This window comes from Leptidea sinapis, chromosome 2 (assembly GCF_905404315.1).
Source record: "Leptidea sinapis chromosome 2, ilLepSina1.1, whole genome shotgun sequence".
In the NCBI taxonomy this organism is placed as follows: domain Eukaryota; kingdom Metazoa; phylum Arthropoda; class Insecta; order Lepidoptera; family Pieridae; genus Leptidea; species Leptidea sinapis.
In genome coordinates, this window is record NC_066266.1 from 7,950,470 (window position 1) to 7,965,040 (window position 14,571).

Genomic DNA, 14,571 nt, shown 5'->3' on the forward strand with positions numbered 1-14,571 from the left:
TCTTGCATAAAGACCTCGGTATGAAGGCTTACAAAGTTCAATTAGTCAAAGAACTGAAGCCTCATGACTATCCGATGCGTTTAGCTTGGACCTACGGGTGAAGATTATTTGGCAGAAAATAAAGAATTTTACCGGAATTGATGTTTATAAATTCTTTAGCCTAAGAAAATATTGAATTTTAGTTAACTATGAAACGCAGAATGAAGCTGAACACTAGATTCGCTGTCAGCGTATGTAAAGGAGAAAGCAAAATTCAGTGACGTGTGTTATGTTTTCATGCTTTCGTTATTAACGAGTTGATACAGTTTTCGACCTAAACCCAAACTGCGACAGACAATATAGATTTGTCTTCCGAATATTAAATTAACCATTTGTTTTTTTTTTTCTAGTATTTTTGAAAAAGATGGCAGCAAAGAAATAGGTCTATATTTTGCCACTACTTTTTTACTACCAGTTTCATAAATAGGCACGACAACAACTTTTTTCAGACATGTGTTTGAGTTGCTTAATAATTGTGTTTAAAATACTATCCCATCCAACTGCGCAGTTATTTGTAAAACTCATAATTATTATATCCTCGTCGGTCCCGTGTCCCGTCAGTATCTATTAACACGAAGGATGTAAGGGTGGTGCTATGAGGGAAGGTTATTTTGTATGGAATTACTGTGAATCCTGGCCTTTTGCTTATTGCTTTATTGGATCTAGTTCACTTATTTTTTTCTTGCCCTATATATGACCGGCCTTCTTTTTTAGATAGTTTGATATCCATCCGTGTCACTTTCCCTACATAAAAAACCCTTCTGTATTCTGGTGATCCTAGATAAATAGTCTACTTTCTAAATATATTTATAGAAATAGTATGAAATTGTAAATAATTATAATTTATTTAATCTGTAAATAATAGTTTTCATTTAATTTATAGCATCTAATTATTTCCGTATATTTTTATTTACCTTATCAAATAACATAATTGTCGTCTTGTACATCTTATAACGCAATTCGTTTCCCTACCTTGGAATAAATAAAAACACTTCGAAGTAAAACATACGAGACAATTTCCAATATGATCTCCATATTATTAAAAGAAAACTTAATTGGCGGATGCAAGGAATATGCGAGCCAAAATCTTCAAGTGAGTGGAAATTTAAAAAAAAGTGACAGCCGTCAGCCATAAGAATTAGAGCGCCTATAAGTTGTGACTTGTGAAGCTGTGGCTTGTGACAGTAAATGTAAATAAAAACTATATTTCATTTACGCCTTATTTTAATAAACAGAAACTAGGTAAAACTTTTCTCTGTTACTATGGCAGATTCTACAGTAAATGATATTTCTAAAATGAGAGTGGTAGATTTGAGGAAAGAGTTAAAATCACGTGGACTGTCGTACACTGGTGATAAAGCAGAGCTAATAAATCGGCTTGAAACAGCAATGGCACAAGATCACGCCGATATCAACTTAGATTCTGATGAAATCGACTCCGATGCCGTATTAGATGATGAAGATGATAAAACTCAAAATGATGAGAACATTCTGGGAGATTGCACTGTAGACTCTGTCAGTGAGGGTATATCACTTGCTGATGTATCTCCAGAAAAGCAATCTGAACCGCTAAAGAAAATGAAACGGAAAATCTCTAACGAGTCACAAAAGGAACCAGATAGTGACAATAAAGATAATGAAACTAAAACAATTGTTTTAAATAGAACAATGTCTATGAATTCATCGACTAAGCCAGTAGAGAGTATAGATGAAAAAGATATAGATGGGCAGACAGCAACGTCTCTTAATAATAAAATTAAAATAACAGCAGATCTTGATATGAAAACCAGATTGGAACTGAGAGCCAAGCGTTTTGGAATACCTGTGAAAATACCAGATGTTGCAAAGAAAGAGGTGAGAATGCAGCGCTTTGGGAAAATAAGCAGTAATGCAAGTAATTTAAATACTTCTCGTTCAATATCACTATCTGATAATCTCGAAAAGCTTAAAAAGAGATCTGAAAGATTTGGGCAGTCTGTTTCCTCCCTAATGGGTGATATTGAATTAAAGGAAAGGCTTGAAAGACGAAAAGAAAAATTTGGAAAAGTCAAATGAATAAATGTTGTAATTTAACAGTTTCATTATATGTCTAAGAAATACTTATGACATTAAGCTGAATGTATTCAATAATATTATAGCATCCAAATAAAAAGTTTGAATAGTAATAGTTTTATTATCCATTTATTTAATTAATATTATAAAATGGCAATTCCTTAAAGTGTTCATTTGAAACTTCAGCAGCAGTTTTTTCATTATTTTCATTTGTTTCTATTGAGCTCTGGAAATCCTGAGGTATGTTAATGGAAAATTCTAAATTCGGTTTTTTATGGAGGGTTGCCCATCTGACAGCTATTTGCATGTCAAGAGCTTTTCTAAATCCCATACAATGCATATGTCTCATCTTTTCATATTTTATCCTAGTGAATCCCAAGCATGCCAATGTATATTGCCAACATTTAATTAACTTAGAATTAGCACCAACATGTTTAGAATCAGGAGTAATAATTATCAATAGCCCACCCGGTTTCAATAAATTGTAAGCATTTCTACAAGCTACTATTCTCATTTCAGAAACAGGTAAATATTCAAGAAAAAAACAGAATGTCACAATATCATAAGAATTTTGCTTTAATTTCTTGACAATATTTTCCTCAACTATAGTGTTGTCACCAATTTGAACATCAATAAAATCACAACTTTTTACATGTTCATTAGCTGGACACAAGTCAATTGCTAAAACATTTAAAAAACTAAAGTTTCGAAATGGATTATAACAACTACCAACATCTAATAACCTTAAAGGTTCCACATAACACTCATTAATATCTAATATTATCTTAAGTATTTTACTTATTTGTAAATCTCTTTCTCTGTATTTGATATAGTCTTTATTAATATAATAGTTATAACATAGATCAGCTGACCACTTAATTCGACAAGTGGTTAAACTTTCTTTATTCGCATTTCTTTCGTCCCAGAACTTTGTAGCTAGTCTTTCCATACACTTAGCATATCTTAATAAATTATGTGTGTTGCTGCAGTGCTCCTTCCAGGCATAATATGATCCACTATTTCCAGCTGCGTTTCTTAATTTTATGTGTGTATCCTTTACATATTCTGCTAACTGTTTGTGTTCATCACTAGCCATTGATTACTGGTATTAATAAATATTAAATAATGTCTATCAAACAACTTCTGCTTTTCCACCACGTCGATAAAAATTAGTAATAATAAATAAAATAAAGATAACCTAAAAAAAATTTTTTTTTTTCATTTCTTTTTGGAGACTTTGGCTCGCACATTCCATTCATCCGCCAGCTTCACATTAGAAGTTTTCTTGCATGTTGTACTTCAAAGTGTTTTTCTTTACTCCAAGGTAGGGAAACGAGAATTTTGATATTTGATATGGTTCAGATAAAGGTAGGTAAATAAATAGACGCAAAGAATTATTTTCAGATAAAATACTTTATTTACAATTGAATTCAGGAGGGTTTTATCGGCATTTTATTTTTGGATAATATTATATTGGGCATATGATAAACACCCACTCCTACAAAGCCTTCAGGCTTGTGTTTTGATGCATCGGTATAAATATGATGCCACCCCGGCCAGTTTGCCTTAACCGCAGCATTAAAATAATAATTGGCATTATATTTTTCAATATTTGGAATGTAATAAACAGACGAAATAGTTGACAAGGCTTCATATTTACAGTTAAATAAAACAAGCTTTGGAGATCCATGTGTCGAATAGTGAATCGATTTATATAACTAATTAATAATTTCTTACTAAATAAGGGAGTGTCTTGTTATTCCAATATCTTGACGATTCAATGAAATCCGTGAGAGTATTTAATTTGGTAAATCAAGGGGCTATTTAAAATTGTATCACATGAAAAAATACATGATCAGATATAAACTGTTTACTGTGCTTTAAATGAAGCGGGGGCTCGTTGCACTCTACTTGTAATTCATTCAATGGATTAGATTTCATAGCTCCAGTTATTATTCTCATAGCTTTTGATTGGATCTAGTTTACTTAGACCTGCTAAATTACAGGGCTCTAAAAAGAAGGTTCCGTAATCAAGGTTACTCCGTACTGTAGCATTATAAAGTAGCTTTAGGAAAAATGGATGTGCACCCCACCAAACACTAGAGGCATCTCATTAAATTAAGTAGCTTTTCTCATTTAGTAACTACCTATTGACAGTGTGCCATTCCTGTCAATTTCGAATCTAAAACAACTACCAAAAATTTGACATGGTTAATAATTGGTATTCGACGATTATCGTAAAATATGGAAATTGGAGGATGTAAACGTTGACGCGTGGAGAGAACTACCGAACTTTTAAGAGGTGAGATGCTGAGATAATTTTTATCCATCTTTGTTCTACCTGACTTTTTCAAAGTAAATGTTTCATCTGCAGCTTGAAGAAGTGAACTTGTAAATGCATTGCCATAACTATTACAAACAACTCCATGTGATAAATTTGAAACATTCAAGGTCTACGACACTATCATATTTATCCAATATTTTTTCATTGGTGAGTTTATATGTCGAACGAATAAATAAATAAACGTGGCTTTCTGTAAAAACTTTGTGAATAACGAAAATCATTAGTTGAAAATGAAACAATAATAGGATAGTGATCACTTCCATGTGAAAAAAAAAAATATTATTTTAAATGTTGTTGTTATTTGTACCTTCCCCTTCCGTGACATGCAAAGATCGGGTACCATGTATGATAACTTTTTGGTATCTATTCCACAGAACACTATAACGAGATCTATAGATATATAGAGAGAGAGAAATAACGAGATCTATTCACTGTAGGTCTGTGGTGTAGGTTATAGGAAAGGAAACGGATGTCTGTGGTAATTATTGAACGTAGTGTTTATATTCTCTTTGGTAATTATTGAACGAACGAAGTGTTTAAATGGTCTATTTGTAATCTTTTTGGAAGCTAACGAACTGTTTTGTATACCATTTAAATTCTAATCTAAAATACCAGAATGAATGACCCGGACAGTTTTATTGAAGAGTGGGTTAGGGAAAATGATCCTATAACAATGTCTCTCCCTGACATAGAGTATGAGCCTCATCTTCTCATATCTAAGGTAGGTAGGTAGTTATATATTTTATCAGAATGATAATGAATAGAAAAAAATATATATCAACTGATTTAGAACAAGTTGTGCCTAATAATAATAGCAAGAATTAAAATAAACCTAGATATTATTTAATAACAGGTCCGCAAGCATTACATGGAATATGTGATAAAACTTTTGTCATTTAATTATGAGAATAATCAAAAGTTATTAAATAAAAATACTTACCTTCCGAGTGCTATATGGAGATGTGCCAAGATAATTGAAACTAAAGCAGCTCAAAGCTGCATGGTTGTCGAGTTATACAGGAAGAATATTTTAAAAATGGTATTGAAAATTCATATTTTGCTATTTGAACTTCAAGTTTTTTTTTGTTTTATTTTTTAAGTCAGGTTAATAATTTTTTCAGATAAATGATTTAAAAGCTGACACAAAAAGAGGAAGACTTCATAAAAAATTGTTTGAATGCTTGACAAGTCCATCTTTAAATGAGAAAAAAACTCAAACAAAGGCAGGCTCTTTTGAATGTGAATGTTCATGTGCAGGACGTAAAAAAGTTCGGAAAATTAAAGAGTCATTTTCACAGACATCTTATGAGTGTGATAAAGAAATAATGAATGAATCTCAATTGTTCAATTGTTTGAATACTTCAACACCATTAGAAACTCAAAGCATTAATAAAATAAATGAACTGCAAGCTGAATCTGTATCTCACAGTGCTGTTGATGTTATGCAGCAGTTAGAACAAATCTTTCAAGGAGACTCTGCAGAAGATTTATTTGATGGTGTTTTATGTAATTCCAATGATTTCAATTATGAATGCACAAAGAAAATACAGCAGGATAATCAAGATAAAAGCATTGGTTTTAATAATGAATCTGTGAATGAAAGATTTGCCTCTATAGCTGGTACTGTAGAAAGAAAATCAGACAATGTAATAGAAAAAAAAACATTGAAAAATAAGAAAAATTCAGGCAAATGGTTGTGTGAAGAGTATTTCCTAAGAACGAAACTATTTGAACTATTAGACCAGATACAAGATTGTAACAGAGATAAATTGTTAAGGGTAATTACGTTATTTATTTATTACAACATTCAAGAGTTGACAAAATCCAAATAATTTTATGTGGTTCAGTTATAAACATATCTTAAGTGATCATTACCTCCATAGGAGACAATGGTGAATTTCTTCAAAATTAATACTGATATTATGATATTATTTAACTGAAATTTATTGTGGAATGTACCCATACATAAGCCTTTCTCAAGCTATGCAGTCAATGTAGTTTCATATATTCTACATGACTTAACAACCACAGACAGCCACCATAGTGGTGGCTAGATATAATAAAATCCACACTAGTTTCAAATCAAATCAAAATCACTTTATTTATGTAGGTCACGGATATGACACTTATGAATGTAAAAAAAAAAAAAAATATTATTGAATCTACTACTAATTTGTAAAGGGTTGAGCTAATGAGAAGAAGTAGCAAGAAACTCCTTCACTACAATAAGTAACCATAGGAACCACATGTTTCTGTTTAATGAAGCTGTGCTCTGGCTGAAGCCATGAATGCTTCATTAAATTGGTAACCAAGTTTCCATTAAATTAACGGTAGGTTTAAAATTAAATATTTTTTTTAGATAAAGCAGATGCTTCATGAACTGTTTGGTGATGATAGTGATGATGAAGGTGTTGTCTCTCCACTAAATGAAACTCATGAATTTGTTATCAGTTGCAAGGAAAGAGTAGCACCATGGGTTGTGAAATTGTTAACACCATATTACATTAAAGGGAGAATAAGAGGCAAATCCCTCTTTAAAGCTCTTGCTAAACATCTCATAAACTTAATCTACCAGTGCAGCAAATATCCTCGTAAGTTTATTTCTTTGTTTATGCAAACATTTTCTCGATATGGTCAAGTTTATTTACTTATTGGGTGTCTCAACAGAATACATATTTATACATTTACAAACATAATATTATTATTCAATTTTATAAGAACTTAAACAGGAATGTATAAAATTATTTTAAAAAGGTCATCAATAAATGTCCGAACTCCAAGCAGTGTTGTATATATGTATACATTAACTTATACAGATAACATTGAATCATTTATTCACATTAGAACCTTATTTCGTGGCAGTAATGTCCAAGTTTTAGCAATTGACATGTAATTACTTAACTTACTTACGTCAAGTTACACAATTTTGTTAATTTAAAGGGGCACTTACGTAAAATACGAAACTCCATCCTTTTGAAGTTTCGATTCCTTTTTATTTGGACAGTTCTGCACCAATCACTTTTTCGTGGCATTGTGTTCAAAGCGCGGTCGGAATACAACTGAATGACACTCCTGCCGTAGGCAGAGTTTTGATTCAGACTATTTTTGAGCGTGATAATGTGTCTAGTGCTATATTGTACTTCAATGCTATTCTGACAATAAGTATTGTTACAACTTTAAAACTTTTATTTTTGTTTCATTCAAATTTGGAACATGTTTATTATTTTACAAACTTCGATCTTTACTCGAAATTTCGTATATATTTTTTCGATGTTAAGGGCCGATTTTTCAATCTTCAGTTAAACAACTAGCGGCCATTTTCAATATCCAATCTATCCTTAGTTTAACTTACGGATACATTGCTGTAATCCTTTAATGACAAGATCTTATCTATCCATAGTTATGGTCCAATGAATCATTTGTCAAAAGGTTATTGAAATGTACCTAAGTAAGCGTATATGGATAGATTTGTCTACCTCTAGTAAGTTAAACAAAGGATAGATGGGTTATTGAAAACGGACGTAGATAAGCGAAATATGACGGATAGCGCACTTTCGGATTTTTCAACAGGCAGATAGAAGTTATCGAACGAATAGACTATCGGGTGTTTATATTTATCGGCCCCTTTGGGAGCCGGTTAAGAACTATCGGTGCGATAAATATGAAGTTTTTAGGCTATATTTGTAGGTAACTCATAGCTAATAACTATCTTCTTTTCACGACGATATACGTTATTTATGATAGTAGGAATTATAAATTATACCTAGTCTTGCCATAAATGTGAAACAAAGAAAAAAAAAATATATTGCAAATTACATTTATTACTTTAATGCATTATTAATTAATACACTATTATATTTTAAATTGTTTAATATTATTAAACAATTTAAAATATAAAAAGCTTATATGAAGGGGTCTCTATTGGCTGCAATACACTTAAAACGTTGAGGCCAGTTATTAATAGAAGCACGCACTTATTCCACGGGAAAATTCTTCACTGCCAATCGTACGGAGTGTTTTAGGCATTTCAAATTATCATGGCATTTAGAGCAAGCCGTAATCTCTAAAAGTGACCATTAATCATAATCCAGTAGATTAATATCGGGACTAGACGACGGCCAGTCTTCAGCTTTGATGAAGTCGGAAACGTTCGTTTCCAACCAAGACTGCGTAGACCGAGCTTTGTTACCCGGCGTCGAGTCTTGCTGGAAGGACCATTCTTGGTTATTGACCATGGTGTTGTTAAGGGGCTTCACTAACTCCTCAAGAATGGTATCTTGATACACTTGGCTCAGTCACTCCTTCATAGCTAATACCCCACCAAACCAACACTGAAGTCTGATAGTGCCCACGTTGCACTCTGACTACTAATTGGGAAGGAATAAAATGGCGCTCAATTGTAAAAATGTTCACATCCGTAAACAAAATGTTTTTGTGGCCTCCCTTTGCATACCGCTTCAGTGGTCGTTTCGATTTTACCACCATATACTTTTTTAAATTGTCAGTTACGAAATGACCAGTACATCTCTTATATGCTGCAAGTCCTAAGTCATCATTTAAAATACGCGACATGGTTCTAGGTGCTATATTCATCTCCCGAGATAAAATGTTTTGCTTTCGGGCAGAATTTCTTCGAATTCTTTCCCTTACTGCTTTGACCACCTTTTTCGAACGAACACTACGTGGACGGCCAGATTTTTTTCTTTCACAAACAGAGGAGGTCTCATTGTACCTATTAAAAGCATTTGGCTCCATACCTACTTTGTGTATTGCAAACACAGTGATTCGGTTCTTTGTATCACCCCACTCCATTTTATCATCGCAAAATATTGTACAATGTATTGGCGTCATAATGAGAAGACTTAATGAACAATCATATAAAAATGACAGATTTCAAATACTAATGTAATATTTTGTTTATTTTTAAGTGTAACAGTATTTATGGCCAGACTAAGTATATGTGTTTATAATATAATCAGAACATATTAAGTAAAAACCGTGCGCAAAAAAAAATTTTTAGAATTGTTTAACTTACTTTTAAAGGTTCGTTATACAGATGTGCTATCAGAGAGTGTTCAGATGGTGTGATCTTGAACATCTCTGGCCACGATTGCATTGGCCGCTAGCATGGCCCATGCATTCTGCCTGGTATACAGTGTTACGCTTACCCAAGGAGTCAGATATGCTGATATTAAGATCTTCCGAGAAGACTCCCGTGCCTGTGCCCGAATTATTCTTCGAAGCATTTGTGTAGAGGTCGAGCTCATGAACTACCACGTCAGTGTTCCAAACTTAAAGACATGGCCGGCAACTATCTAAAAAACACGCCAACCTCAAGTCGTCTATAGAACAAGTAAAATCACTATAATTCCTATGGAAAAATATACACAACATACATGCATATTAAAGGACTGCACCAAACATAGTCCTTTCAAATAGAATTCTTTTTATTTTTAACTGTGTCTTCAATAAATAAATACATAAGTACTTATAAGTTTTATTAAGATTACATAATTTAAAACTAAATGCACTTTATTTGTACACCTTCAAAAAATTTGCTACACATTATTACCTAGGTAACACTGAAAATATTTAGAACTGGCCAGTTAGAAACATTGCTAATGAAAACTTTTTTGAATTTCAATTTTAGAACTCTTTGGTAACCTAATGTTATTGCATTAATTTGTTTTTGTGAATTGGCGGCAAATCTAAAACTCTTGCTACACGGTGAAAATGAACCTAACGTGAAAAATTTTTCGGTCGATGATTATGACTTTCGTTGTAGGCTTACTCAAAAACAAAGCTATGATAGGCTGCGATTAGCATTTCAATGAAGCCCCATCTCGTGCAACTATTAACAATTGGTTTAACGAGTTTAAGCGTGGACGTAGCACACTCAATAATGATCCGCGTGAGGGTCGTGCTTTAACAGCGACTACTGAAGATAACATCAGTGCTGAGCGACGAATGATAGAGGAAGATAAGAGAGTGACCTATCAGCAGGTTTCAGTTTTGTCAACATTTAGACGTCAGGAAGCTTTGTACCAGATGGATTCCCCGTACTTCAACCGAAGACCAGAGACACCTTCGCATGGACTGGTGTCGCCAAATGTTAGATAAGTTCAACGGCGGTGTTGCAAGACAAAATAGTCTTGGTCATCCTATGCATAGTTTTTTGAAGTAGTTTGGTACCAAAAGATCGTCTAGAAGAAGAGATTGTCTTATGTATGACGCGATTATACCTTTATATATTCTGATCATGCGCGCGATGTATTATTACATAAGATACCAACGAGAACATAAATATGGTAGTGGTGTTAGTAAAGTCTTTCATAGCGTTTGAAATCAAGTGTAATCCTAGCAACATGTACCAGAACTTATAAAGTTTTGAGGTTTAATGTTAATTTTGCATCGGATACAGCTATTCCATTGTCGTTATTATCATACTTTAGTTACCATTAGCCTCTTGTATCATTCATCGAAGATGTATGTCTGAGCCGGAATAAATGGATGTAATATAAAATAATTATCAACTTTTGGATCACTATGATCTTTACTAAGACCAACAATTATCCTTTTCCCGAAATTTTACATTCATGTCATTATTTTGATGCCAAATTTTTGGAAGGTTTCACTTCTACCACATATGAATTGCACACGTTTTTTTTTTAATTCAGTTCCCAGCGCAGTGGCACATACATGCACACATGTTTTATTTTTAATACAGTTCTTGACATTCAATAAGAGATTTGAAATCCTATTTTGAACATTATTTGAATTTAAAATATTATGAATGAATATATTTATTGTTAATTCTGCAATCAATGTGTTCTTACGTTTTATTTTTGTGGGGCACTTAATTTTCTTTAAATATGTTTTATTTACTTTCAGAGGAACATGAAGTTGTTAGTTTCATAACAGACTTTCTCGAAAACCACCAGATGATAAGATGCGAAGCTGATTTCAAACAGTTTAAGATTCATAATATTTGAGAAGATCCATCGTCCAAGTCCATAGGGCTTATCAACTGTAAAACTGAGATATGTTTCTTGTACCTATTTACTATCAATGTTGATTAAAGGAAAACATTTTTGATTGTATATGTATTTTTTATTTCAAAGTTTTCGCTTTACACTATCATGATCAATGTCATGTTCGGATTTTCTTTTGTTTGCTTTTTTAAACCACTCTGTCAAAGGCTTCTGTGAAGATTTGACTTTACTCTCTAAATCTATTTTCTTATTACAATCTGAAGATTTATATTTGGAGTTATTGACTATTGTAGACACTGGGTGCCATTCCAAATTTTTCGCAGGTAACAGATGGCTTAATGCTTTTTCTGCTGGAACATTATCAACATCTAGCCAAGACTGTAAAATAGAAACCTCTTTCAATATATATTATAGATCTTTAATAATATTATGTATAATAAATATGTTAAATTACTGGATTTGTTATTTAACTTTTTTTTTATTTAAAGACATTTCATTGGTATACCTGTTTTACAATTACCTCAATCTGTTGTTCACATTCTAAAATCGCAGGCATCCTATCATGAAGCCAGCTCATAACATCATTTGACTCTAAGGTTATAACAGAATAGGAATATATATTCTTATTTTCACTGTCCTGCCAAACATTATATAAACCGGCCATGTAAAGGAGTCTTTTGTTTTCCCACACATTTTCTGTAGTGTGACAAGATGTTGGTTGACAATTATCATCAACAGGCTGGAAAAAATAATGTTATATTACACCATAACTCTTAACCATATCCATCCAGTTATTTAACAAAAAAATCCTTAGATCATATAAATGTCTAGATAGACTTTGACAGCTGCTGTTAAACTGTTAAAAAAATAGAGGTGGACTATTAAACTATATTTTGAGCATAGCTCAAAAATTAACACAAAGTGGCATACATATCGCAAGTGTAAGATGTAGCTTGTCACACTAAAGTAATAAGCCTGGCCGGTTTTCATTTGTTGTCTTGCAGCATGTGGCTCTATCAAGACATATTATAAATTCTCTAACAAATCATGAAAAATGAATATTATATAAATATTAAAAATAATACAAAAAAAATATTGAAAAAACATGTATTTATGTATGTACTATGTTATATATGTATTTTAAAAAACCTAAATTTAGAAACTATGTCTGAAATAGCAAAAAAATATACTTTTCAATAGTTGTTTTGCCTGCTCTCTTGGAATAATATTAACAACACTGCTACTTCACTTTCCATTACAAAAACATCCAACTATAAAGGGATAAAAGGCATTAATTTTCTCCAAAATTGATTCCTTTAGAATTATTTTTGATGTCATTTCTAATATACTAGATACTACTACCGCTTCGGAAACAAATGGCGCTCTGAGAGAGAAGAAGTGGCGCAAGAAACTCTCCCAGCATTCTTTTTTTGTGCTCTTTTCAATAAAAATATACAATATTGTACAGTTATTTCTATCGCTATAAAATAATCATAATCTAGTCCCAGGCTGTCTGATCACTTAGATATTAGGCTGGCTGGAAAAGGATTTACGACAGTCCTTTTTTTTTTTATAAAACATTTAAATTTATTTATAGATAATGCCTGAAAGAGGCTGGGACTTTTTTAAAAGTGTATACATTTACCCTTAAAGCTATTATGTATCTTATGAAGCCTACTAGAATTTGTTACAAACAATCCCTTATTTCTAGTGTTATATCACAATAATATGTTATTAGTCATTACTTTGATAACAATGACATTATATTGATTGTTTACCTGGGTGAAATCCTGTTTCATATAAATGTAATATGGTTGTTTAATCTTTGTTTTTATAGTTGTTTGCCATTCGTAGAAACCTTCAGCCACAATAACACATCTCCCACCGTTATTTAGTATGGGACTGTAAAGCTTTGAATATCTTATGTTTTCTATTCGACAATTATTTGTTGTCAGCTTGTGGCTTTTATAATCACCCTGTATATTAAAATTTTATTGATGAATGATTCCTGATAATTCTGTATATTAAATGAGACATTTATCGAAAAGAGTATTACAAATATAATTTATTTCTTAAGCAAAACAAGCTTAGGGATTTAGATGCCACAAGGTACACAAAACATGCTAGGCATGCTTAAGTAACTAGTTAACTAGGTAAATATAAAAAATTTCTTATAATTCAGGTAAGCACAAATATTTTTAAAATAAATTAACAATTTAACAGTTCTTATCGTTTAGCTATATCAAAACCAAACCAAGACTGTAAGAATAACACATAATATTATATTAGTTAATATTAAAAAATCTAAATAAATATATACATAACTTGTGCCAAGGAGGTATTATACCCCACATCATTGGTTTAAGTATTCTCTGACCAGCATCTGAATCTTTTAGAAAATTTCTAGCAGAAACTAAGACAGGAGTAATATCTGTTGGAGCAATATTAAATGAAGGAGAATATTCTTTCCCGTCATTGTATTCTGTAAGGTAGCTCGGTTTAACATAATCATTTAAACTTTTATCTCTATATCTGCAGGCACAGCGGAGCTGCTCCTTATCTAGAGATCTGAAAAATGAGTTTAGGCATTAAGATTATAAGTTTGAGGAAAAATATTTACCATGTTTAGTAGGTAATAAAATAAGACTAACAATCCGGTACGTCCACACATATTAAAAGCACCGTCAATTTAAACATCAAGATTTATTAAGTATTTAAACATTACTTAAAGAACAATTTAAAATTAATAAGTAGGTATATTTATTAGGATAGGTGCTAACTGGTAGCTCGAAAATGAGGTGGACGGGATCTCCGCTTTATAAAGTTTAAAAACGTATTTAACAGGGTATGCACTATTCCATCTTAGTTTTATCGTAATTAACAAGTACTAAAATATTGCAGTAGTAAGGACAATTAATATTAGCATCTAATTTGATTGCATTATAATGTATTGTATATTGTACAAAACCTGCACAGAGATGTCGCTGCTTTCATAGAAGGAAAATCCAAAATATTAATATGTCACCTGCACGGCGCAATGACAAATATAGACAGATGGCCGCCAGTGTCTGTACTTGTGTTGTATGTTGTGTTTTGTGGTTTATCTGGAAGAACAAAGACTGTTTTATTGTTTATGCTTTAAAC

The 14,571-nt window shown here is 32.1% G+C and overlaps 4 protein-coding genes across 7 annotated transcripts; 2 read left to right on the forward strand and 2 right to left on the reverse strand.

Annotated features, from left to right (window-relative positions):
* The first annotated feature begins 1,175 nt into the window (after positions 1-1,175).
* On the forward strand, positions 1,176-2,204 carry LOC126976513 (SAP domain-containing ribonucleoprotein). The gene has a single exon (XM_050824883.1). The coding sequence runs from the start codon at positions 1,303-1,305 to the stop codon at positions 2,092-2,094; it is 792 nt and encodes a 263-aa protein (XP_050680840.1). The 5' UTR covers positions 1,176-1,302; the 3' UTR covers positions 2,095-2,204.
* LOC126976386 (S-adenosylmethionine sensor upstream of mTORC1) lies at positions 2,186-3,298 on the reverse strand. Its single transcript, XM_050824696.1, has one exon. It carries the CDS (start codon positions 3,185-3,187, stop codon positions 2,225-2,227), a length of 963 nt encoding a protein of 320 aa, XP_050680653.1. The 5' UTR covers positions 3,188-3,298; the 3' UTR covers positions 2,186-2,224.
* A 1,663-nt stretch (positions 3,299-4,961) lies between these two features.
* Positions 4,962-11,535, forward strand: LOC126976139 (uncharacterized). Its single transcript, XM_050824342.1, has 5 exons — positions 4,962-5,156; positions 5,289-5,474; positions 5,557-6,213; positions 6,795-7,026; positions 11,327-11,535. The coding sequence occupies exons 1-5, from the start codon at positions 5,052-5,054 to the stop codon at positions 11,425-11,427; spliced, it is 1,281 nt and encodes a 426-aa protein (XP_050680299.1). The 5' UTR covers positions 4,962-5,051; the 3' UTR covers positions 11,428-11,535.
* Positions 11,524-14,507, reverse strand: LOC126976394 (abasic site processing protein HMCES). 4 transcript variants are annotated; one of them, XM_050824707.1, is made up of 5 exons: positions 14,396-14,507; positions 13,752-13,995; positions 13,206-13,403; positions 11,948-12,166; positions 11,524-11,805 (listed from the first exon to the last, which is right to left on the reverse strand). In XM_050824707.1, exons 1-5 carry the CDS (start codon positions 14,419-14,421, stop codon positions 11,551-11,553), a joined length of 942 nt encoding a protein of 313 aa, XP_050680664.1. In that variant the 5' UTR covers positions 14,422-14,507; the 3' UTR covers positions 11,524-11,550. The 4 variants fall into 4 exon arrangements, with proteins under 4 accessions (XP_050680664.1, XP_050680688.1, XP_050680671.1 ...); XM_050824731.1 differs by lacking the exon at positions 14,396-14,507 and adding an exon at positions 14,208-14,384; XM_050824714.1 differs by lacking the exon at positions 14,396-14,507 and adding an exon at positions 14,079-14,384.
* Positions 14,508-14,571: the final 64 nt, after the last annotated feature.